The sequence below is a fragment of the Cydia fagiglandana genome, chromosome 1, assembly GCF_963556715.1.
Source record: "Cydia fagiglandana chromosome 1, ilCydFagi1.1, whole genome shotgun sequence".
Classification (NCBI taxonomy): domain Eukaryota; kingdom Metazoa; phylum Arthropoda; class Insecta; order Lepidoptera; family Tortricidae; genus Cydia; species Cydia fagiglandana.
Window position 1 is genome coordinate 1,051,017 of NC_085932.1, and position 27,798 is coordinate 1,078,814.

Sequence of the window (27,798 nt, forward strand, 5' to 3'; positions counted from 1 at the left end):
CGTTTTTGGTTGGCGTTCTCATTCCATTTCATTTTGGTGTAGCTTTGTTTCTAAGGGGTTATTAAACTCAAGGGATTTTTTTAAATAATGGTTTGATGATGTTTCATCATCATCATCATCATCTCAGCCATAAGACGTCCACTGATTAACATAGGCCTTCCCCTTGGACCTCCATACGTGCCGGTTGGAAGCGACCCGCATCCAGCGTCTTCCGGCGACCTTAACAAGGTCGTCTGTCCACCTTGTGGGTGGACGTCCTACGCTGCGCTTGCTAGTCCGTGGTCTCCACTCGAGCACTTTTCGCATGTTTCAACAAACATCAGGTAAAATATGCACATCTCGTTCGTGTTTCGCGAGTCGAAGTCGCTGCTGGAAGCCATCGCGAGCGCAGACTGCAGCTGGCCGTAGAGTGGTGCTATTTCGCCGGTTTTACGGGAATCTGCCGAATCCTACACCAGAACAGCTGATGCAGTCGCCAGTGAGAATTGTGTTTTTTTTTTTAGTTTTTGGTTATGATTATTTTATGCATATTATGCCTTTGTTGCTTGACAATAAATTGATTTGATTTGATTTTGAATATCGGTTTGCAATATTGCTAACTCTCTTTTGAGTAACATTGCATATTTTTAATTTTATAAATAGGGTCTCGTTACAAGACCCAAAAGATAAAAATCTACTCTTGTGGAAAATACCTACTCTTAGTAAGAAAGAAGAGAAAATATAAACCTAATACATTTATCCAACGTTACAATCGTCCGTACAAATTAAATTACTTCTGTTTAATTTACTAAATAATCCTTAAAACATGTTGTATTATATAGGTCTAGATTTAAAGTACTTGTATTAAAAATATAATTCGTGTACTTAGTTGAGTTTATTGATTCTAGTTCAATGATACCGTAAAAGTATCCAATTACTCACTGAGAGGGTTTTAAATTAATTGCCATTAAAAACAAAGCTAATACGAATTTATTTCGACTAGTGTATAGATGGATAAATGTGAGCTTAAGCAATAAGCGATGGGCGATTTTACATTTGCAGAATATAAAATTTAATATTTCCCTTTTGACCGTACAATCAATCTGTAAATGGCAATTATATGTATGCACATTGCACATTAAACAAAATTTGCTATTTATCAAGTGAAATACAACATTCTTCACCACACTAACTCAAAAACGGACTGCAAAACATTACAAATCAAGTCCTAATAATCGTTATTAAATATTTATCATTCAAGATAACATTAATAATTAAAAAGACAATACTACTAGCCAACACGAGGAATCTACTAAAAATTTTATTCTACTTACTTTACCGCTCTTGTGGATAAAATGTAACGATCTCAAGTTTTTGAGGAATAAAGAGATCCTTAACAGGGTTGTTGTGGTGAAAAAAGAATTACCATAGCCGACCACTGTTTTAGCATGACCTGTTACTGTCCTTGGCTTACATCAGTTTCAACACGCTCCCGCTTCCGTCAGCTGTCTACACCACGTCCTCCCTCCTAATTGGATTAGGAGTGAGTTTTGCAGATCACAACCCGCCGCAAACTACTTAGGCGCCTCGGTGACACCACCTACTTCCAATCATTGTTTTCAAAGCAGTCATTAATTTAATTTTTGCCTTTGTCTATGGTTTTGTAGGAATCCAGATACGCTGCTAGCGCGTCAGCCAAGTTTATTGAGATTTAAATTAGGTAGGTACCAAGTTCTGTATATACAGACTTTAACAGAAAAATAAGAAAAACGAGAATGTAAGGACTGAATGTCGCAGACCTATGACAAAACATTGTTAAAAATGGTAGTAAGAACTTAGGTTTTACAAAAGGCACCTTGCTATTTTACCCAATCACGTACAAACAGCAACACTCCTAACTGTACATCGGTGGACCTTAGTACAAAAGGCATAAGGTCTACCGATGTACAGTTAACAGCGTGGGCGATGGTACATTTTAAACTTATAGACCATAAATAGTAGTAGTTTTAAGGTACTTAACATAAAACTTGACTCCCATTTCACATGTATGTTTTTGATGATATACTGCCGTATTCGAACTTCAAGATATTCACAAGAGACGACACGTACTAGATCTCAACTATTTTGGATATCAACTAGTTCTCTTTTGCAGCGCAATTCGGGCAAACAATGTCACGTTTACGTTAGATAGAGTAAGATATCTATTAGATGTGAATTAGATCTCTAAGTCATATCCTGTGAAAATCGTTCAAGAGTATCTCCAGAATCGCGCAAATGTCAAATTTGACAGGTTATATCTTAAACATATCGTTATCGTATCTTGGTGATATCCAAAAGATGTCTAATAGATGTCTATTTCTTAATCCGAATCGGGCCCATAATCGTCTGTGTCGACTGCTTTTGCATGAAAGAGCGACAGTTGCCAGACGAATCGGCGAAGTATCAATGGTCGCCTAGGCTACGCTAATATGATTAAGCGGATTAGCGACGGTACATAGTTTGCGAGGATATATATTTGCGAACTAGTGATTTGCGATAATATATGTTTGTCGGATTTAGATTTGAATTTTGAATATCGGGCACGAAATAAACAATTTTTAGTTTTTCCAATAAGAATTAAAAATACGGTAAAACATTTATCTTCAACTATTGTTTAAATTAAGTCCAAAAGAGACAAATGAACTATTATAGGGACCACCATTTGACGCGAGAGGTATGAATCACATTAATTGACCGAAGCGAAGCGAAGGTCTACGTTTTGACTCGGGCATTTTGCTTTCGTATGTCCGGATGTTCTCCTCTACAGGTCGCAATTCTTAACCGATTCTCGTGAAATTTTGTGACCGAATTTTATGACTAAATAAAATTTTTTTGTCAATCCGGTTTTTGGAATTTTTTAAAAATGGCGGAGTCGTGATACCTGGCGCCTAAACAAATAGTCGTATCGATATCATAAGCCTATTTTCTTTTTGAAACATGTTTACAGAGTTAATAGCAAAAAATGCAGAAAAAAATTATCGCTGGTTTAGGCGGTATTTAGATATTTAATTTTAACTAATTTTAATTTGAGAAGGAGTAGCTAAATTTCGTCAACCCATCTAAGAACTATTTGGCTCAGTTTGTAAACGTTCGCTTTTTCTGTTTGCACAGAGGGTCTGGGTTCGATCCCCAGTAATTGTATGCTGGGATATTATAACTTTTTGTATTTTTTTACACATAAATTTCGTATTGTTTTTCTTTAATTTACTATACACCGTGTTTTTATTGAATTCCGTTAACTTCGGGGTATAGTTAAGTACGTTTATAAGAACTAAATGGCATAGTTAATTTTCAAAAAAAAAATTTTTTTTTGTTTTCTTTTTTGTTTTTTTTTTTGTTTAAAAAGTAATTAAATGTAGCATATAGCGTTGTTGTAACACGGGCATTACATTTAACTCAACCAAACAATTGAAATCTGTAACATATCAATGTCATTTCGTACATCAATCGACCGAGATTGTACTTAAGTTTAGTAGCAAATGTATGAACTCATTCTAAACACTAATCAATATGTAAGCCGGCCCTAAGGCAAGTGTACACGCTTGTAGAGGCCTTATAGTAAAAAAATAAATTATGGATTATCTCCGAAATGGACTTAATTAGAACATCGGTGTCTTTGAGAAAGTTACTTGATTTAAGCTCAGGAATGCACCCTTGAAATTAACGGAAATAAAAAAAAACACGGTGTATTTAAAGCTCTTAGCACCATGTTATTTCAAGCTCTGCTCGCGAGGTCTACAGCTCAGATTAAATGTCCAAAAATTCAGAAAATTTGTATCGCTGGTTTTGGCGATATTTAGATATTTCGTTTTTACTTGAGAATGAGTAGCTAAATTTCGTCAGCTTTAGTAAGAACTATCATGGCGCATTTTGCAAACGTTCGCTTTTTTTGTTTGCATCGGGAGGTCCCTGGTTCCATCCCCAGTAATCGTATGCTGCTACACAAACCAAACGCGCACGAAGCTTCTCAGTTGCAGTTTACAGGCTAATTAAAAGGTAATGTTAGTTCCCTAACATAAGTAGAGTTAGACCAAGAAAAGTCTGCAGAGATTTTGACACTGGCACAAATAACATTGGCACTGCGTGTGCTGTCAAAATCTCTGCAGACTTTTCTTGGTCTAACTCTATCCACTTTTCTATACAATTAGTATGGCGACGTGGATACTTAAGTTGGGGCACCGACCGTACACTGACATCGGAATGATATTTTTATCATGTTATTTAGTAGTCATCGTGCGTCTCGCTTGCGCCAATACATGTACGGACAAGAACCAGCGAAATGCACGATAACTAAATGACATCAGTTAGACGTCATTCTGATATCAGTGTACGTTTGAATTGGCCTGTTAGCCAAAAATTGTTTCGTATGTCCATCTGTTCTACTCTACTGGTCGCATTTCTAAACCAATTCCCGAATTTTGTAAGAAGGTTCGATAGTTAAGGTTTTAATTGTCAAATTAGATTCTCTAAATTCTTCTAAACAACGAAGCCATACATTTACTCAGTTTTAAGCTCAGCTCGCGAGGTCTACAGCTCACAGAGCCACTAGTTTAATTTGTAGGTCATTTTCTATGGAATTTTTCATAATAAGTGTATCGTAGGTATTCAAGTACTAAGTTATTTATGTATGTGATGGGCTAGTGTAACTGCACATTATTTTATTTAATGTATCTGGGACTTTTCAGAAAATAACGTATCCAATTAGCGTAAAGGGGCCCACTGATTAACAGTCAGTTATTCGGAACTGTCAAAATTTTGTTCTAATTGACAGGCCGATACTGTCCGGCGAACTGTTAATCAGTGGGCGCCCTAAGTCAACTTGCTAGTCAGCGCGCTAGAAATCAACTTTTTGGCTTTTTTACATTGTAATACTGAACTCCAAAACTAAGTTTCTATTTAAATTTAATGCTTAACTATCGTCACAAACCTGATTAGTACTTTTGACAACTCACGCTACTTGATTATACTATTTTTAGAAAACTCCCGTCTGACTGAGGCAATTATAATAGAACTTCTTCATGACATAAATGTACTTAACTAAGTGGTTACAAGTTTACTTACATAAAATTAGTTCGATAAAAATTACACAATACTAGCTACTGCCCGCGAGTAATACAATACATGAAATGATGATGATGACTGAGAGAAACTATTCTTTGTCCTTCTCCGGCCCTCAAACTATCTCCATAATTATCAAATATGAAGAGGTAACACACAGACAAAGTTACTTACGCACTTATAATATTAGTAGGGGCGTTTTGAGAAATCAATATACAAACTATTTCCAACACAGCACTTCGACGGCCCGCACTGTATTCATCACGCACCAAAGGCCCTCGGCTCAAACATAAGTAATTAGCATAGTTACGCGAGCTGCTACTAATTAAGTTAACGTCCCCTGTCATCAGTACATAGATTAGGCGATGAATTAACATGCATCTAATTGGCTTCCGTCTAAGTTGTCTGTGGCTCAAGACAAAGCCTTTTAAGCGTTATACCTGAGATTTGTATGATCAAAGTGAGAATGCATTTGACATAATAGTGCATGTCTTCTGTTGGAATTTGGGCTTTTATGAGATTTAAATAAAGTTTGATTCTGTCTTTCACTTCTACACAACTTGCACATTACACTGTTAACTACCCGCATTTAGTCTTGTTTATTGACTTGATCGTGCGGGTAGTTCGAAAAACTCGCGCGCATAGATGTTGATGTCAACTTTAGCCAGTCTTCTGAGACCACGGGGACAACGCCGTCTTCGAAAAGTTGGAGGTAAATTTAAAACTTAATTTTACGCGATTAAGTCCCGCCGTTGTGAATGATGATAAACAAAATTAAGTCGCTGTAACCTTACAAATTAGACTTCACTACTAATAATACGTGAAATCAATATTACTGTAACATTATTTTCACAATTACGATAGTCAATAGAGCTTAATAAGTGTTTTAGTGATTCATTCAAATTAATTTTCAATTTTCATCAGGTAATATTATTACGTAGAATATTTCGTTATTAAACTTATGAATTGAGCGGTAAGTTGCACTGCGGTGGCTTTTCCTAATTAACTATCATTCATTGTAATTGGTTTAAAATAATTTATTTTAACATTGAAAATTAGGAGGGAGTATATTTTTTAGCTCGTTTACTTTGGTTTCTGCATACGATCAACTCAGAATAGACAAGACTAGAGTAGAGGTTCTGATGCAGTTTTCGATACTTACATTTAAAGCATTCTAGAAAAGTGTTAGAGGTACGTGACACTATTTTTTTAACACTTTCGATAAAGTTTAGAAGTCGACATTTGACATGATAACGTTTGATAACGTAGCATTAACGGTATAAATATAATACGGATGTCTGCAGGCCTTTAAGGTCATACGCGTCAAATCGCTGACAAAGTAGACCTTTTTTGTGAATTTTCCCATTTAAGAAATTTTATACAAATCATTTGGGTCAATTTCTGAACACGATTTTTTTTCTGTCCGTGATGAAAATCGCGGGTTAGCATCAGATAATACTTACCATTTTTTTTTTACATAAAGAAGCCACACTTTCACACCGGGTTCCATATGAATTCACTGATTAATTGGTTTTTAAAGTACACTTAAAAATACCTAAAGGCTCAAATTACTACTCCCGTGCCCTGTCCGGAATCTACTTTTGAGCATAATGAAAAATCCTACGAAAAATTCTACATTAGTATGACTAATTTAGTGTCAAATACTTAAACTGGATGATATTTACTATAACTGAGCACATACACTATTAACTTCATTGTGGTAAATAACTCGTGATCGAAGTTTAAATTTTGTCCGAGCGCGCGAGTACAATTTCGTCGGCAAAACTCAAAGGGCTCTGACAGCCGACGTCTGTATCTGAACCGCCTCGTGTCCCGCCTCACCTGTACTGGCAGTATTCGGCTGTTTCTCAAAGCAAACGGTTGTACGTCAAACCGCGGCGTGTTCGAGCAAATCGCATAAGTATTTGGGAATCCTGGTGGGCGACAATTTTTTTCTAATTTCGATGCCCCTTATAAATTTTATTTCCCACATAGCTTTTCAATAACAATTATCATGTTTAGGAGCCCTTTATGTATCTTTATGTAAGCGATAACATAACAGTTTGGTTAAACACGATTTAAATTTCCGTGCCCTAATTCCCATGGAATATTTACCTAAAACAGCTGATTAAGTGGCACGGGAATTAGAAAGTATTACATTTATTGTCAACAAATTTTTGATTGGGGGCACTGTAAGTTAATTGGCAATGTTTACGTCATATTATTATTACATATATATATATTGGCATTGAATATATATTATATGTAATAATAATATGACGTGATATACGTCATATTATTATTACATATTTCTATTTTAAATTTAAGGAAATCTTAAAGAATGCACAATAATCTGTGAACGGTTTTTTAGTATATGTACTATAGTACATACTTACAGGGTGGAGCCGAATAACCCGGGCAATTTTAATACGTAAGGTAAGGTGGGCTAAGACGACACTGGGGTAAGACTATCACTAGTATGGAATCCTCGTACTGTTAGTCTTGCGCCACCTTACCTTATTCATTGATCATATTATAACATTAAAATATTATATAAACATAAAACTATTTTTGGAATTATTACATATTATAATACCTGTACCTAAGGTTACATGAAACAAAATGAATCAAATTTACAATGGTTTTTTTTTGTAAAAACTTCAATGCAAACCCAAAACTAAACGCCTACGCCACGCTACGCTGTCAGCTGTTGACAGCTGACAGCGTAAGATGTATAAAGTTTAAATATTTGGGAGACCGAGCTTTGCTCGGAAAACATATACCTACCTAAAAACTCAAAAATGCGCTTTTTCCCAGAGATAACACCTAGTTAGATCGATTTTTCATCCCAGAAAACCCTCATATATGATCAAATTTCATCGATATCGTTAGAGCCGTTTCCGAGATCCCCGAAATATATTCAAGAATTGCTCGTTTAATAGATTAGTTGTTATAAATTAGTTTTTCTAATAGGTACAAGAAAAATTAAATATATCCTATTCTTACTATATTATAAATGCGAAAGTATCTCTGTCTGTCTGTCTGTTACCTCGTCACACTTAAGCCGCTGAAACAATATCATCTTGATGATACATATTTGGCATGGAGATAGTTTGAGGCCTGGGGAAGGACAAAGGATCTGGGGGCACGGCAGTGCCGCCGCCAAGTCGAGCAAAACAAAGTGGCACGGCCGTACCATCAAATCTCAATAACATTCTATCTAAATAACATTTAATTTGAGCATGTAGTCTAAGAATTAATACACTTTAAAATCCCTTAGTTTTGTCACTGTCACAATCAATATTATTTTAAGGTACTTCTAGCATACCCACAAGTTCCAAATTTCAAACGTAATTAGGTTTTAGCTTTTTAAGCCAATAAAAATCTAATAATACTGTAATATTAATATTAGTCATGTTCTAAAGATAAGTGCATAAATTACTACATAATTAAGTTTGTAATCCTATAGATATATATATATATGCGATAACAACGTTACCTTTTAGGTGTATAGTTATGATATGTGTATACATAGTATCAGTATGGTATGGGTATGATTACCCGAAAAGAAGGACAGCCTATAAAAAGAGATGGGATCCTATCAAAAAGATTACATGTAAAAAGATGCAAATCTCGCAACGCAGTTCTTCTACTCTACTACAAAAAAGTTTTGGGATGTAATGTGAAACCAAGTCGGTTATTTTAGTCAGTGCCAGGGGGTATTTTTTTTAGGAAGTTTTTTTTAGGAAGATTATGATATTTTTGAGAAATTACTTAACCAACCTACACTTTGAAGATTTTCCCGCAGGGCAGGGACACCCCGTATACCTATGTGTAAAGTAAGGCGGGGTAAGACTAACTTAGTTTATTTTGATCGGGACAAGACTAACAGTATGAGGATTCCATACAAGTGATAGTCTTACCCCGGTGATAGTCTTACCCCACCTTACCTCATATCTCATATGTGTTCAAACTATTTTTTGGGTTATTAATTTATGAAGGCAGCATATTCGATTTCTTTAGATTAACTTACACAATAACTTCTTCTTACTGTGCCCCTATTTATTTCTTAGTATCATTTCCTATACGGCCATATACCAGATCATACACCTTGTACCTATCTACATGCAGATACATAATGACACTTTTTAATGAATAGTTTTGTATGTAAGACGGACAAGTTTACGAAACTACTCAAAGTATTGTTTTGAAATATGTACATTTTAATAAGAAACAGAGATTAGTTGCCATTAAAATAAAGGAAAAGATTAGTCAAATATGTTTTTTTTAGTGTATCATACTTTCGTAGATTTGTCGTTCGAAACTAAAATTAAAGAAGGTAAATATGTTCGATGCCACTTCAGTATGGTTGCAGTATATTATTGTAGATTAAAATATACATAAATAATAGTTTTAAGTACCAAAATAAGTTAAGAAAACAATTCCCGTGCCTAAAATCTAATTTCCATGGACACACTAATTCCCGTGCCCTGACCAAAATTTTAAATTGAAATAAATTTTATAGTTTTATGAATATTTTTATCCCATAAGAAAATTAATGTTTATTATATTTTTTATCAAATTCTCAGCATAATTTTTTTTGTGTAATGTTGGTATTTCAAAATTCCATGGGAATTAGACAAAAATGCTCGTTTGGTGAAATTGACCCATTTGTTATAAAGTAACCATTACCAAATAACCCTAAGATGTTCTCCATTTGGATTTATTTATAGAGATACTTTTGCATGCGAACTGTAGAGAATTATGACATTTGGAAAAAATATACCAGGGTGACAGATACCTTTGGAGCGTTGTTTAAGCCGCTACTATTGATGCAGACCATACTTGATATCGAAATCTCATTAAGGGCATTCCGAAAATCCTGTGACGTGAAAGCGGATGTTGTGATGACGTCACTGTATGCCTGCTTCACCTGCCAAATGCAACAGTTTCATTTCAACCTGCAGCGAGGCCTTGGAAACGTTAATCAATTGCAGCCTTACTGTTTATGCTGCTGAAGTTCCATTGCTGACGTAAAAGTTAATAGCGATTATTTTTGTCACAGGTATTTTACATTTTGAGTTTCAATAAATAAATTATGATTCCTTCGAGATGAGTCTCAGCCATATTCGCACTTTGAGATACATCAAATAATAGATATGGAAACGAAATAGATTGGATATGTCAGTGTCAAATAAGTGTCAAAAGTGACATTTTTATTTGTAGACACCTCACTTGTGACACTTGTTTGACACTGACATATCCGATCCATATCGTTTCCATATCTATTATTTGACGTATCTTAAATTTCGAATATGGCTGTGGGTCTTGCACTTTATACTAAATAATACTCAGTACCTACATGTTCCAAAAAGAAGTAACCGCCACACTTCAAAGCAAAAACACCCTTTTATGTGCACTAAAATCGGGTACGGAAATAGGAAAGTCGAGAGGAAACCGAGATGTAAGGTATAGACCGGTGCAACGAAAAATTGGATTTTCAACAATTCGGGCTGGATTTATACTAGACATTCAATTGTTTCGGCCTAGGACGCCTCACTTGTTCGCTGTTAGCAAGAGGGTTTAAATGATCGAATATACGTCCGGTTTTTAACCTCTAACGTAAAAACCGGTGTTTTACCTACCTAAGTTTAAAATGTTTCTTAGTCCATCTGATAAAGAAGAAGAACATAGGACTATGAGACCATCGTCTCCCGTTGACCACATATGCTATAGGGTCGGTAAAGTCAGAATTATTCGAAATTTTATTTTTCGTTATATAATCCCATAAAATGGTTTTAATTCATGAGTAACAATCGCGGTAATCGACACAATATTACCTAGTTTCGCACGTAACCTTATATTCCTTTGTGCATGATATAAGTTTACACGTTTGAAATAATATTTCAAAAGTAGCTCAGGCATAACATTATTTCGCAGTTTCAAATAATGTGATATTATACGTCACCATGCTTCCGTAGCGTCTTGAAAAGTAATATCAACTTCAAAAACGCAGCTAGTGTCGTTGTAATTTATGGCTAAGAAGCAATTTCGTCACGAGCACGGGTATGCGCCATATTTGAATAAAGTAACTCAACTTTGTTACACGCCATGTGTTTATAGGGACTAGATATATGCCTTGGGTGGGAAGTGGGGCGTTTTTGCATTGTAAGATTTTTCAACGCACTTGCTCGTAATGTGGAACATTATTGAACCGCTTTAAGGCTCATAATCCTAGATATTACACCCGCATGCTTTTGTCATTATTATTATATAACTTGTGCGCTAATGTTATACTTAATTAGCAAAACAGTGTGTGTATCTATACTTATTATATCTCTATTATTGATTTAAGTAAGTACCCTTATGCAATATAAAATACGCAATTTATACCATTATATCCTTATAATCTTAGAATTTAAGCCATAGTAAAAACGTAATTTCATTTTAATTTGCTAGCCAGCTAGCCACCCAGATATAAAGTTCTTAAAATATAAGTCACCTGATATCACTAAAATCCATAAAGCTTAAAAATGTCATTAGGAACAAAGGCAGAGTGCTAGTTTTAAGAATCCGGGAGTTTGAGCAAGTTCTATTTTAGTTTCTGGTCCGGTCGGACCTAGATTAATCCAGTAATTAATGTTAATACTAACTTAGCGGAATCTCTTAGAATTACGTTGAAAATTTCTTTGAGTTTACGTTGACGTATGAAAATAGTACCTAGACTAAGGACGCCAAGCAGGTTTTGTAAGTATATTGAATTTGTAAATTGTGCCTATTTCTATCGCACGCGCGTAATTGTATTGCTGTCCCGCCCATGTGCCGGCGGTTAATGCCACTGTGGGAGCGGAAAAGCCATATAACTATGCGCTTGCGATAGAGATAGTAAATGGCGGGTCAATGTACGAAATTTTTCCTGCTTAGCGTCCATACTTTACCGTAAGCATCGCCAGTGTTTCACGATACGATAGGCAGTTTTACTTTTGAAAATGTAAATTAACCTGAAAGTTCCATTTCTATTTTATTATTTTTACAATGAAGGTGAATATTGACATGACATAAATTTATTAATTTCCGCTACCTAAAGGTTGTCTGGAAGAGATCGCTTTTTAGCGATAAGACCGCCTGTTGTTTAACCTCTTCTTCCTGTATTATTTGTATTGTTTTCTGTAATGAGGTGTGCAATAAAGAGTATTTGTATTGTATTGTATTGTATTGAATATTATACAATATTCCTCAGATGAAAAGTATTCTCATAATATAAAATATACAATTTATTTTTAAAATTCAAATCGACATTTTCCTTTTCATATTATTGACACACTTTGGACAGGCAATGGGAAAACTAAATTTAATGATTTTAGCAGACAATATAATATGAGTGTTCCTCTTATTTACCAGGTGCTCAAAACTTTAAAATGTATACCTTATCTGCCTTGACGTGTAAGCAAAACTAAGATACGAAGATACAACATACAAAGTTGACATCTTTGCGAGTCGCTAACAAGAAAAACGTCTATCTGTCGATCATGGCTTGTTAAAAGTTAGTCTAGAGAACTTTTAATGGTCTCCCTTATAAACAAGAATAAACAAAAACTTCGATCATCCACTGATCTGTTACTTTTCCGTTTTCAGTGCAATTTGTGCAGACGCAGCTAGTTAATATAATTAGTGTACTTTATCTCTCCGCCGCGTCGGCTAATATTTGTGGAGAATGTGATAGTTTGGTCCGGGAGCTATATTATTATAATATATACGTAGATAGCTATAAAAGCTCTGAGCTCATAAATGACCCCAAGGGAATTGCGCCGCGAGCGATTTATCTGTACTGCGCGCATGTTCACAACGTCAAATATTGTAATAGCAAGGAAAAGGATTGACGTTTTATCGTACCCAATCAATAGGTACTATCACAGACAAGATATCCTCCAGACTGAGCATAGTCGCGCTACCCCCTCTGCCACGCATACGGTAATTTTACTCCATGTTCGAGTCGAAAGGCACTGGACTTCGCTCACCTCGTCCCGCGCACCCCCGCAGTTTTGGCATCATCGGTTGCATGAAATAATTGCTCTAAACTCGGTCTAAAGGATTCCTAGTCTATGGGTACTATGGAGCAATGAAACTTTTTTTTAATAACTGGAATATTTCTGTTGTCAATATCGTTTTGACGACCGGTCTGGCCTTGTCGGAAGTGACACTATTGAACCTGCCTATGAAACCGATGGTCCTGGGTATGAATCTGGGTTTATTCGTGTGATGGGCACAGGTATTTGTTTGAGTCATTTGTATTTTCTATGTATTTAAATAAATATTATGAATATTGTTGTCTAAGAACAACACCTACAAGCATACTTTTATGTCTGCATGCTTTTCTTTTTTTTTCGTGTACTGTGTTGTGACGTTAAAATAAATGTATTTCTTCTTCTTCTTATAAATATAAAACAAGCAACCCCTCTTGCAACCCCTCCGGTGTTGCGGTTGTCCATGGGCGGCGGTAATCGCTTACCATCAGGTGATCCGTCTGCTCGTTTGCCTCCTATATCATAAAAAAAAAGCATCGGGCTCACAACACTGTATCGTCGGTCCGGTCCAACCATACCTTGGCTAAGCATTACAACTGCATATGCAACTAGCGCCAACGGTGGCTACACTAACTAAAAAGGCAATACTGTGGGGCTTAGTCGGTTTGTATAAAGATGTCCGGTAATAATAGTACATTGTAGGAGAGGACGGAAAATCGCTAAAAGATGGACGAGTGAGTTCGAGGGCCGACACCTTAGTGGAGGCCCTCGAATAATACGAGTCCATCTTTAGCGTTTCCGGCCGAGGCATTACATAGTGCTTTTCACGACTACTGCGAGGAAATAAGAAAACATTTGCATAACTATAAGTACTAGCCCGCGATTTCTCTGGTAGCAAATTACTAGCCACTGCCTGTACTGTCTCTTGAATTTCGGTAGGCGTAAGAATATCATTTTCTTCACTAGAAGAACTCATTTTTATAGCGAGCGTAGATACGCGTTTCTTATATTTTTTAGTCAAACATAATTTACACTATCCAATTCAGTAGGTATTTTCAGATCCCGCCTTTTTTTACTTTTTTTACCACTTTTAAGAGGCGTTTTTCTGTTATTTGCTTCAAACCGACTCTAAAATTAGAAGCGTTTTTGCTAATAAAACCACAAATAGCTACAAAAGTAAAAAACGCCATAAGCGTGAACTGAATAGATAATTGTTAAAAAAATTGAAGTGAATGGTTTTGATATTTCTTTTTTTTTTTAAACAAGAAATTGGTGCTATAAATAACCTAATTTTATTTTTGAAGGAAAAAGTTGCGCAAAAAAAGACCTTTTATTGATTTTTATGTTTTAAATGATACTCATTGCTGTAGCGAACTGTCACCAATGACAGATGATGACAACAATGAAACATTGTAGTAGTGGTGCTTCAGGTGCTACAGCTATTGCCTACTTTCCAGCTTGGTTTTAGACCATCTATTGCCACATTTCCGAACAGAGGCGTGAAAATATTTAAGTTGATGCAAGAGAATATTTTTCTAAGTTGTTTACCGACAAAACTGTAGTTTTTAAAAGATACCATTTTCCAAACACGCCACTTGCAAAGAAGTCGTTCCGCTGACTCAGTCATCGCTTAACTGAGACGTTTTGCTCCGAGCCAGAATTGGCGCGACTTCGTCCCGAACCGAACGCGAATGACTGACGTGGCGGAAATTGTGCAAGATTATTCGTTGTCTTTGTTTTCTACCCCGTCGCTTTAAGTTTTTTTTAATGATCATAGCTTTGGGAGAGACATTGGCTCTCTATGCATGTTCTACCTTCTGTAACTACAAGTGGGAATGCTTCGAAGACTTTTTGAATTGGTGTGATAATTTTGCTTTTATAGTATTTTTTCAAACCCGATAGGTAGTACTTTATTTACTTCGTTTAAAAGACTAGTAATTATTGAACTCTCCAAAACTTACAGATAAATCATTTTAAAACTGCAAGCTTCTCTCTTAATAAACCTTCACATGACAATGTTATCAAATCTAGAGTTGCTGTTGATTACTGTATTATTCTTTGGAATAAAAATGTATATTCTTAAAGCAAAGAAAAATTTATCATATCTAGGTAATTGAAAAAAAGGGTTTTTTCTAAATAAATACTTATGTTCTCCATATTTTTGTTTCAGGTAAGATTTTGGTATCATCGATAAAGATTTTCTGCAGCGTGCAGCGGATATATCCAAGTTTGTATCGACTAAAATAGTAAAGTAATATAACGTTGCACTATAATTGAACAGATTTTATGCCTGCAATGATAGAAGGTGAAGTTATACGCAATGTTCAGAATAACTTTTGAATGTACTGGAGCCCGATGCAAGCTTAACAATTGTTTATGGTCTTGATCTTACTTTGATACGTCCTTGAAGATCGCTCACGCTTATTTGTACATGTGAAATGAAGTGAAAGTCGTGCGTGGAATTCTCATCAATCACCAACTGCCCTATTCGAACTTCAAGATATTCACAAGAGACGACACGTACTAGATCCATTCTAGATACGTTATAGTTTAGATATCAACTAGTTCTCTTTTGCAGCGCAATTCGGGCAACCAAATTTGACAGGTTAGATCTTAAACATATCGTTATCGTATCTTGGTGATGTCTAAAAGATATCTAATAGATGTCTATTTCAAAATCCGGATCGGGCCCTAAGACGTTCGTCAAGGTCGTATCAAAACCAGTTTAAAATAGAATCGACCTCCAGGCTTCGTTAATGGTACCGTTTGTAAAAAGTACTAAAGTTGAAACTATGTACAAAAATGTACACGAAAAAAAACAAATGAGGACAAAACTAGAGACACTTACACCTCTATAACTTCTGAAGTTCGTGTTCATGGTCGTCAAATCAAGAACAAATTTTCAAACTTCAAGTCATAATCGAGACGACTTTTACACCTTCCTTTACAACTGACGGAGGAAGCACAAAATCGGGAGTTATGGTATCATTCCATTTCTAACCGCAGCTGCACTACCGGTACTGAACGCGCTGCTGTCATTATCAATTTCCATAGTAAAATGAACAGCTGTAGTAGTGCAGCTGTTGTTGGAAATGGACTGTCACCTTTATGGAGAACCAGGGGAGAGGCCTTTGCCCAACTGTGGGACACTCAAATAAGCAAAGAAAAAAAGTTATCATACTAAGCCCCACTTGCACCATTCCAGTAAACCGGGGATAACCGGTTAAACCTGGAGTTAGGTACCATGGTTACCAGTACAATTTGACACTGGGTTGATGGTTAAACCGCTTAACCCCGTGTTAGTAGGATGGTGCAAGTGGGCCTAAACAAAACCCAAACCAAAACTCCAGTCTATCGCAGCTTATAAAGCAAAGTAACCACTGAAATATTTCACGAGCTCCGTACCGTACATCTCAGTTATTGATAGCATATTATATGTTTATAAATTTTAATAATGCCAACCTCCGTAGAACATAAAAAGGTAGGGAGCGGCAAAAAATGATACGCATTACTCACGGCGCAGCGCAGAGGTTTAATGCTCTCGCTTTAAGACGAAAGGGGACGACCGGCTCGGAACCGGTTTTCCATACAAACGTATTCCGATTTTCCTCTCTGGATGTTAACATTATTGAAAATATTTTTACACAATTTAATGTATTATGCCCGATTTTCTTTTTTTTAGATTTTTTTAGTTATTATAAGAATCAAAACCAAAATATTACTTTGCTAATCCGCGTAAAAAGATAACGTGCTAGTCAATCAGTGCTAACCCGTTATACTTACTTGCGTATTTTTTGAATGCAATTAATTTTCCCACCCTCCATCCGCAAAAATAAATACGCAAATAAATATAACAAACCACCACCAAAAGAATAATACTCGACACGTGTTTCGCCTCTCTACGAGGCATCCTCAGGAGCTGTTGACGGTCTGACGTCCGGCAACGGAATGACGTGTCCAGAATGGTCGGCCATATTTATACCTTGACCACTCCCCCTACTGTGCAAGTGTGAGTGAGATGGAAAAATGGATGGAATGGATGGATGGTTATTATAAGAATTAGAAGCAAAAATAGGTTTCATAAAAAAAATTAAAAGTTCCTAACTCTTATTAATAAAGTAAACATCGGAAAAAATTAAACGGTCGGGCATAGCCAGTCTAATTAAACATGGTCTTCTCTTCCCAGAGTGACACAAGCCTACGTCACAATAACATGGCCGCTATATATAGCGATATCGCATAATATATTATCATATAGCGCTTTCGCATGATTACGTAGGCTTATGTCAGTCAGGTGACCTAGAAAAGACGGGAAGAGAGTACCAGGCGGAGTATATTATTATACCATGGGCATAGCTATGATTAAGATACCTAAATCAAAATGTATAAAAATATTTTCCACCATGTTTATATCCAGGGAGGAAAATGGGGACTACGTTTGTATGGAGAATCGATAGTCCCCTGTCCTCTTAATGCAGGGGGAGGGGGAGGGATGAGGGTAGTCTTATTTAAGAAGGTCCCAGTTGCCTCGGTACAATTCGATTGACCTCAAAGCGAGGCTGGAGAATTAGCCAAACGAAGCGTTTAGTGGTGACGGCTCCTAACGCCGCTGGAGCACTTTTGCTGTTTAAATGAGGAATGTGAATATTGTGGATGTGGACTGTATCTGGCTTTTTTTAACAAAATTTTTGGAAATATGTTTATTGCAATGTAATTTTTATGTGCAAGTATTTACTATTTAACCGTCCCACGCGGCAATACCGCCTGCCTTCTAGGCACCTTGCTACAAGGCACCGAATTGTAGCCATTTTTTATTTGTAAGTAGTTTGTAGTTTTGGTTTTAATCTTTCAACTTTTTTAGATTTATGTAGTTTTGATAGTTTAAATATTATTTACCGTATATATTAGATCAAGACTGACAATAATTAATAATATATGTTTTCTCTCTTTCATTAGTTTTAAGCCCTATGCCGTTTCTGATTACATATTATGTAATGTTTATTATTAATAAACTTGTCAGATCAATAGAAAATCTAGAAGTGGTCCGATTTAAGCGGCGTTACAATATAACCGACTTACCCCTATATTTTTTTTTAATTCATAAGAGTCACACAACCCTAGCTCCCGCCATACAATCGAAGTTACAGTCTCATTTTAAAACGAGAAATTTGACATGAAAATACAGGTATATTTTGGAATTTGACAATAACACAAAGAAATTAGAGCAAATACAAGTTTTACATACAAAAATTCTACTCACTTATACTTCTTTACATAATAATTTTTACAACGGAAGTTGATATTACATTTATATGTAATAAAAAAGTAAATAAAATACGTTAAGTAACTTTTCATGCCAAGTTTCATGAAATTTAAACATGTCGTTGTAAATTGAGAGCGGAACTTCTATAGTAAGTATGGCGGCGGCTAAGGTCTTGTGGCTCTTAACAACTTAAAAAAATGTCTCCTAAGATCGCAACCATAATTAATTAGGATCGGAATGTTAATCGTCATGATGAACTGCTGTTCTGCCGAGGAATTTAAGCCAAACACGACAGCCAAGACTATCTCTCCTCACAGACATTGCGGCGTCTTGAGTTAAAGTTATAGGTTTTTGTCTGAGGAGATCGGTTTTGGAGTATTTGATGAATCTTTAAGTTGACCCAATCTTAGACGCAAATCCACGAATTATCGTTACCTACAGACATATTATAAGTTCTTTATGATGTGTTTAGCATTTTTGCGTGGCGGCATTTGATCACAATAAAAGTAATCTTTACTAATAAATGTGCCTACTAGAAATGAGGTCAAATCAAATTCATTATTTCACAGAGACGTTCAAAATTTAAATGACATCATTAAGTCCTCATATGGACGTTATTACTTCGCAATAATAACATTTTCAAGGACACTAATGGTGGCCGTAATTTGCGCTTTCTAACGCATCATAGAGGGTTTAGTATAGGTATGTGTGTAGGTACACTTTTACATCAATCAATTCTGTACACCCAATGCGCGTTACAAAATGGCGAAATGTCATTTAAAATCTCCAACATCGAAAGCGCAGCGACCGTAAAATCACTTACTACCCCATCGTCTCGGCATGCGGGCCACGTAGCGGGGCCAGGTGACGCCCAAATGGACTCCCACATTTAAATATACTTAAGGTACGTGGACTATAAAAACAAAGACGTGTCTTAGTGGCATGCAATTAAGTTCTAAATGCAATATGGAACCCAGTCACTAGACTTATATCGACCGGGATATGGATCGTGATCCCGGTCGATATAAATCTAGTGAAACTAACCGGATGATGTTTAGCAAAAATGAGTCATCCCACATCCATTTTGCAATAAAATGTCAACTTTATGCGTCAATTTTTTGAGTTGACATCTTATTAAAAAAATAATGTGGGTTGACACATTATTGCGTGTCAGCATCCAACCGTGAATCATTCAAAACTGGAAACCAGTCAGTCATGGTGTCATGATTACTTTTTAGGGTGGAACCCTCAAAGGGTAAAAACGGGATACTATTACTAAGACCACTGTCCGTCTGTCCGTATGTGTGTCCGTCTGTTTGTCTGTCACCAGGCTGTATCGCATGAACCGTGATAGCTAGGCAGTTGAAATTTTCACAGATTATATATTTCTGTTGCCGCTTACTTAACAACAAATACTAAAAAGTACGGAACCCTCCTCGGGCGAGTCCGATTCGCACTTGTCTGGTTTTTATTGGACTGCTAGTGCCATCTCTATTAATATAAAAGGTTCTGTCTGTCTCTACTAATATAAAATCCACACTGAATTGACAAATAAAATCCATATTATAATAATCGAAACTGGTCACAAAATACCCGACACCAGAACAGACATAAGAAAGCATTTTTGCCTAATCTTTTGGTGTAAGTATAATGTAGATTTTATTTACAATAATAACCTTATACTGGTACAGTCGACGTCAAAGATATGTTTACATTTTTCGCCTTATTACAAAGGAGTAAGGTGAAAGTGTAAACATGTGTAATATTGTGTTAAATATTATTCTGCCATCAAAATGGTTTCAGTTTTGATGTTTGTTTTAATCAAACTGCTGTAAAAAAGCGCACAATAGCGATTTTTTTACGGTTTGGTATGTTTTAGTGTTCAATGTGAAACTAAATATTTCAGCCCGGTTTCATATTACTTCTGTTTTTTTTATACTATTCAAATTTTGCAGTAAATTAAATACAGCGTTAAATTTTGTTTTAAGCAAAATAAAATAACAGGCATAATTTTAAATGTAAATAATTTTGGCTTCGATGCTATTCAGTTTCACTCATGAATTTGAAATGAATTTTCTACAGACTTTTGAAATTTATGGTTCGAATATTTTCCGCACATTCCGTAGCGATGACAAAGCGAGAGAGGACGTTCTAAATAATACTATCGGTCACGATCATATCTAATTGTTTATTTAACGTGTAGTTTAAGAAACACTTAAATTTAAGAACTTCAATCGTAGTAGACTCAAAACCTTAATTGATGATCAGTCTACTACGATTGAAATTCTTAAGTTACCTAAAGTGTCTAATGAATCTGAACATCTTAGACGTATATTCAATTATTCAGTTGTGCTGTGCAGTAAAAAAATATCTATTTCCAAAATCAGTTAAAAATATGTTTTTATAGTTAAATGAAGACTAATTTTTAAAATTAATATTTAAAATGAAGGAGGTTTACATTTAGGTAAGATTTTTTTTAAATACTCGTCTGTTTCTAGTGAACATTATTTTATCCATCAACCTTTGTATAATTTGACGATGCAAAAGCAGTTCAATTGCCCCTACTTAACTAAATAAATTATCACTTATCGATATATCTTATCACAGAACAACACACAACAGGGGTAGACAACCTAAACAAACAATCAATCATAATCCTCAGCCAAATTAGCGTGCGTGTACAAATTGCCGGCTAGAAAAATGGCGCTGCACACGCCACCGCCTCCGCGCAACAAGTGGTCGCTTCTATACAAGACTTCACGGTAGGCGCGCCGAACCCGGGCGCGAACGAACTGGCCGATCACTACTTTCTAAATTAGTAGGTAAAAATATCCTCAATTTCACATATTTTTTCGTTGTTTGTCACCACGTTGGTCTATGGGCCCATGCAACTGCAAGGATGTTAGATGCGCATTGCTGACCTTTTAAAACCTGTGCGAGTACCTACACTCCTTTTTCGAAGAATTCTAAGTATACTGTAGCGACGACGATGACCTCACAGGCAGTTTATTCCACAGCCGAAGCGTCAGCGAGAGGAATTTTCTCTTCCTCGGAAGCCGCACAGTGCACGATAATATTATTCAAAATTGTGTACACTTTTTTTTATTGTTCGTAGTTTTTTGTTAATTCTATTCTGAATCACGAGCTTTTTCGATTATAGTACGACTTCAGTGACCCATTTTTTGTAGATTTTTCGTTACTTACATTCCGTTACCGTCATACAAAGTCGGGATAAAATGCCGGTTTTAATAAAATCGAAAAATAACTTGATTCTTAGTGATAAACATAAAATATTTCAAATAAAGTATTATGTCACTATATCACTTGAAAAAAACTCGTTAATCATAAAGATTGATACACAAGAGCAGGTGCGCGTAATTTCTATGCGTCAGTTCTTATAAAAATCTTATTTTGTATTAATCCATGTTATCCAATATTAATCCAACGTTCATCACGTTATTTGGTATTTTCAATATTTTACAATGTATTTTTCAATATTTTTATTTTATTTTTTGTATTACTTAAAACTTTATTGCACATCAAAAGGGTACAAAAGGCGGATTTAATGCCTCGTGGATTTTAAGTACTCAGTCAACAATAGGACCTAAAAGTAAAATGTCAATGTGGGTGCAATAAAAGTAATATGAGCAAACAAGAATTATACAATATTAAATATATTATTTTTAATCTTTTTCAGTCATTATTTAGGCCATTTATGAATAAGATCTTACTTAAGTGTAAAAAAATAATTCAGTAAAACATTTTCATCTTCAAGTTAAACTAAATTGGCACATATTACGCGTAAAACTTGGGATTCGACAAATGTCGGCAAATCTAGTATAAAAAAAAGTTATTTCAATATTAAAATATGTTATTAAATGAAATATTTATAAATCAACTCAGAACAAATTTAGACGACAACTACTTAAAAACGAGTAAAAGTTTTCTACGAACGTTACTTGATTTTTCGAATAATATTTTCATAATTTCTTGTAAAACTTACTTCATTTTTTTCTTGACTGACTAAATTTGAATAAATATTGTCCTTAGTTTTATTTAAGTCATTTCAGTCATTAGTTAAAGATTTAGAATTAAAATGAAACTTTTCATTAACTTTATTAAAAGAAAATATGAAATAAAAGCTTTATTTTATGAACTGGAGTACCTGTAGAGATCAAGTGTCATTTTATTATTAAAAATGCAGAAAACAATGTACGTGGGCGCTCGCGGGGCGTCATAATCAGAAATGTTCGCAATATGATATCCCTTTCAGAACCTGCCACCTACGCTCATCAAAATCTGAAATACGCCTGTGATAACAAAAACCCTTTTCATGTGAAAGCTATCATTCCAGGTATTCGAATAATAACTTTGTGGACCTAAATATATCTTGACTACAAAAATAAGAAAAACAATTTCCCGACGCACAATGACAACGTAAATAATGCCTCCAGGTGGGGCGGCCATGATACCTACCACTGCCCACATGGCATGCGAGCGAACTCAAAATAAAAGTGGACCAAGATACGATGATTTATTTAAACGTACGAAGAGATCCCTTATCTGCCACCTCGCGTTATCTTATTGCGTGTTACCTAAATAATTAATGCAATATAGGGCATCGATTGTGAGGTGACGGGCGCCCGCGGGGCGGGTGCGGCGCGGCGGGGGTGCGCGCGGCGCACGCACGCGATTGGCTGTCAAGCCTGCGTGAGTGCGTGCCCCTCCCCCCGCGTGCGTAGCCCGCGCTCGCCTCCTGCAGTAGCCGTCGCACCGCCGCACGGAACAGACGTGTCACTGCCTCCGTAATCCGCCGTACCCGCGTCCGCTACCTCTCGTAGTTTACTCCAAAGTTTCACATAAACTGTTACTAAATTATCTGTCCATATGGTTCATCTCGTAGATATATTTCGTTCAGCGAAAGTTGAATACCCGCCGCCTGTTATTGTAAGTACTGTTTATTTACATCTGCCAAGTGACTTATTATCGCTGATAGCGTGTTTTTATTTTGGTTTTGTTTTTTTTTTCAGGCTAAGATCGCGAGCATTTTTCTGTTTATTTACGAGGTTGATTGAGCAACTATTTGCAGGGAGTTATGTATTTTAATTACATTGAACATTTAATAACATTTTGTTTTGTTATTTTGTTCCCTTCCCTTTTTTGTTTTTTATTGTGACGACCAAATAAAATATTCACATATTAATTTTTGCGTTTTTATTTTTAAAATATATGTTATAGACGGTTATGTGTATTTTTGGTGGTATTTTACAATAAATTAATAAGCATCCTCAATCAAAAGCAGGACACTGAGTAGAATTTTAAAACAGCTATTATAGTACTTTTAAATTATGCTAATGTAGTGTTTTGTTTAAGAACTACTACTCTACTACTGTAACTATACATATTAATACTAAATAGCCACTAATTATATACTACAAAAGTAAGTTAGTTCTCTTATCATCAAGATGGTGAGATTCAAAAGTAAATCCTTTAAAATGATAACGATTGAGAAGGAAGAATAGCATTTAAGGTAACATAGTTATCACATTTTAATACAGCCGGCCTAGCCAAGGTTACAATCGCTATCGCTTCGACAACGAAAAGCAATATGTATCTCTATCACTCTTCCATATTAGTGCGACAGTGACATTTGCGTTTCGATCGCTACGGAGCGTAAGCGATAGGCATCTTGGCTACGCGGCCAGGACATCTCATAAAAATATAATTAGGATATACATTTATTTAAAATATGTATAATGAAAACATAATAGAATGAAAAATATTTTTTAAATATACATACTTACTCATAATAAGTATTTGACTTACCTACATATTAAAAAAAAGCTTTTTTCGGAATGACGATTTTGAGTACTAAAAAGAGAAATAATAAACAATCGCCAGTAATCAATTATCCTAAAAATAAAAATAGGAAATAAGTGTAGGTACCTGCTTATTGTAGAACTTCAGTCTAAACCAACCTTGAGCCATTGACTTTGAAATCAGACCGCTCCGAATTCGAAAATCGAATAAACAAAACAAAATCGGCAATTCCGAACCTCAAGTCGACCCAACACCTAACGGCCTTACGGGACACCGCATAACGCGTTATGGATTCCAGAACTGTTGGGTCACATAAGCACAACATAAAAAGTTTTATCATGCCCCGGCCAGTTAGCCGAAACTTGTAAAAGAATATCCTCGTACGCACCATTAACCCACGGGTAAACTCGTTTTTTTCTGCCGGGTGAGCTGTTGATGAAAAGGGTGAATACGGTCATGATAAGAAAACATTGTTGCGTGGATTGTTTGAAAAATCGCCTGGTCCAATTATGAGGGATAATAAGTTTGGAGTGGACGCTGAAAAGGTACTATACTAAGCTAAGCAGGTACGAGTATAATTATGCTTGTGGACGCTTATCTAAAATCCTAAAAGTCAACGGTCAAAATATAATACTAACACTAATTTGACATTTCCTTGGAGTGCGGACTTGATGAATTTTGATATTGATACTATAATAAGTATTTTAATGTATTTCTCCTTCTTCTTCTAATAATAATATTAGGTATACGTGGAAATACATGAACAAGTTTAAACTCAAACTTGTGAAATATTTTCTAAAACGAAGAAGTAACGAGATTATTTCGAAGATCAGATATCAAAATCAGTGTTTCTAAGTTTATAGGTATTCGATTCAAGTCGTATCCCCTATCTTAAACATTCGTAGCAACCAAAGTAGCGTAGGTAGCCAAGCCAGTATCTTGTGGGCTAGATCAAAACAGTAAAAATACATTAATTGCTATTTCTGGGATAGGTTAATAGTTGATGAACGTTAATAATAGCGATTCATTATGAGAAATGAAATAAAAGTGTTTAAATTTATGCAGAGTTGGGCAAAATGTAATCGATTGACGATTAACGATTAAAATTAACCGACTTAATCGCGAGCAACGATTAAAAGTGACGATTAATTAATTTTAGTCGAAAAGCTCCGACTAATATTGTCACGATTAAATTAATCGTCGACTAATTACCGGCGATTAATTTTTTTAATCGATTAATTAGTTCGATTAATTTTCTCTCGATTAATTTTAGCAATACATATGGTCTTTTTAACCGACTTAAAAAAAAGGACGAGGTGCCTAATTCGTCTGAAACATTTATAAATAATATAAGTAACAGACGAATTTTTATGTATGTTCACTTGGAGACTATTAATTTCGACCGTCTTCGATAGGATAGTATCCGTTCGATGTAAGTAGTAAGTAATTACTGCATTGACAAGTTGAAACCTTATAGAAAACAACTGATAAGAGGTAAGTAATGTGTTTGCTCTTTCATACACATACGTCGTTCTCTTTCTAATTTTTATACCTGCGCTACAAGCCCTAAACCCTTACCTAGAGATGCCGCGCTAAGTTATCCGCATTATTATAGTAACCAATGTAACCATCTTATACTATTGAAGCACATTTATAACACTGGAATGGTTTTTAATGTGTACGCAAGAAGTTTTGATTTTTAGTTACATACAAAAATGACCACCAGTGTCCTGTCTACTTTCAATCGAGAGTTAATCGAGAAATTTAATCGATTAATATTAAGATTAATTCAATTTCAATCGTATGTTAGGTCGACTAAATTAATCGCGATTAAATTAATCGCCGATTAATTTTGACGATTAACTTTTTTAATCGATTGATTAGTCGATTAAAAAGTTAATCGATTAATGCCCATCTCTGAATTTATGTATATCAAATTTGCAATTTCAGTTATTTGTGATAGTTCTTATCTAAGAAATATCTTTTTACTTTTCTCCTTGCATCAGTTTAACATGTCTTTGTCACTGGTAGAAAATAGAGCATTAAGTCCATCATTTGTAATTTTTCTGCAGTAAAGTTTAAAGAAAAATATAAATAAATGTTAAATCAATGCGCATTTTGATATGAATTGACACTTCTTCTTCCTCACGTTATCCCGGCATTTTGCCACGGCTCATGGGAGCCCATTGATATGAATTGACGCTAATTTTTTTTTTTATATTAAAGGAAAAAATGGAAAATGTTCCGCTTCCCGTAAGACCCCGCATCCTCCGCAATCCGTGTGTTGCTCTTAACCAATTGAGCTACGGAAGCCTACCAGGACATCGGAAACTTTTCCATTCCTTCCTTTATGTATACACCTTTGGGGTGGCGTATACTAATTTAAAAAAAATACACTCGAAGGTCGCACTCACATTAAACCTCTCACTTATTCATAAATAAGATTGTACTACAAACTACAATCATTAACAAGTGCTTATTTATCATAGGTACTTTTCACTTAACTGAAATGTTTTATACTATTAAATTGTGTTGTTTCAATGAAAAATTCATCAAATTTCAAACGAGTCTGTAAAAATTAATTAAACATTTCATTTCGTGCCGCGCTATCGTTAAGGGCAATTTTCAATTCCACTTCATTTAAGAATGCCTCGCGTAATACCTAGTTAATGTAATTAAATGTTTGTAATTAAAACTTTATATGTTTTTGGAATTTTAGTAATAAAACCCGAGTAAAATTATCAAAAAGATAACAATTTTCTTATCAAGATGGTGAGATTCAAAATGAAGTTCAGTTTCAGATTCCATAGCCTGTGAACCATTAAATTACATTTTCGCAGGATTAAATTTAGATTTGTACAGGGTTGATATAAATTGGACGTATTTCTTGAAGGACGTAATCCTAGAGTTAATTTGCAACAAATTAGTCTCCAACAACTGAGGGTCAGAATAAATGGTTTCCAAGATATTAAAGGTTGAAGTTTTTTTTTTATATTGTGCCAGTGTGCCTTCTTCTGGGTACCTGTTTTTTTATTTTGTTGTTGAAAAAGAAAATTTCATATTTTTATAGTTAACAATATTAATCAACTACTTAAATTGATCAAACTTACGGATAAAAGTAAATTGTAATAATTTTTTGATGAAAATGTTTACAATATTTTTCCTTTTTCAACCATCGTAACCTACTTAAGAAAAGCTCTAATTTCTAAGAAAACAAAAACAGAAGAACGATTTAATTTAAGAACCACCTTGGCAATGCTTGTAAATAACCAGACACTTACATAACCTCTACATCTCCCGGGGGTCCATGCAGACCGCACACTTACGCTACGGACCCGGGTTCCATAAATCACCCGCGCTCTGTCAGGGAACCCCTTTTTTATGGAATACAATTGTGCAGTAAAGGAATTGGAGCTTCATTATCAAGTGCGTTTTGTTCTGGCATTTAATTTTGTGGAATTTCTGTCTTCCTAGAAGCTTGCTTAACAGATGCTTTGTTTCTTAAATTTAAACATAGAGTTTTTCTTTTTTTTTCAGACATTCATTAATTAAAATCGTTTTCTTAGATTTTTTTTCCTATTAATCCGTTACGTTTAATCCAATTCAAGTATTAAT

The 27,798-nt window shown here is 35.2% G+C and overlaps 1 protein-coding gene across 7 annotated transcripts in view; it reads left to right on the plus strand.

The window, feature by feature from the left end:
• The window catches only part of LOC134670168 (CUGBP Elav-like family member 4), a 797,956-nt gene that overhangs the window by 522,668 nt on the left and 247,490 nt on the right, over positions 1-27,798 (plus strand). Inside the window, exon 1 of one of the 7 annotated variants that reach the window (XM_063528217.1) lies at positions 22,613-23,310. The exons of the other annotated variants lie outside the window; for them this stretch is intronic. Coding sequence (XP_063384287.1) covers positions 23,251-23,310 — 60 coding nt within the window. The 5' untranslated portion in view covers positions 22,613-23,250. Of the gene's footprint in view, positions 1-22,612; positions 23,311-27,798 lie in introns of those variants that run through there. 7 annotated transcript variants of the gene reach the window in all.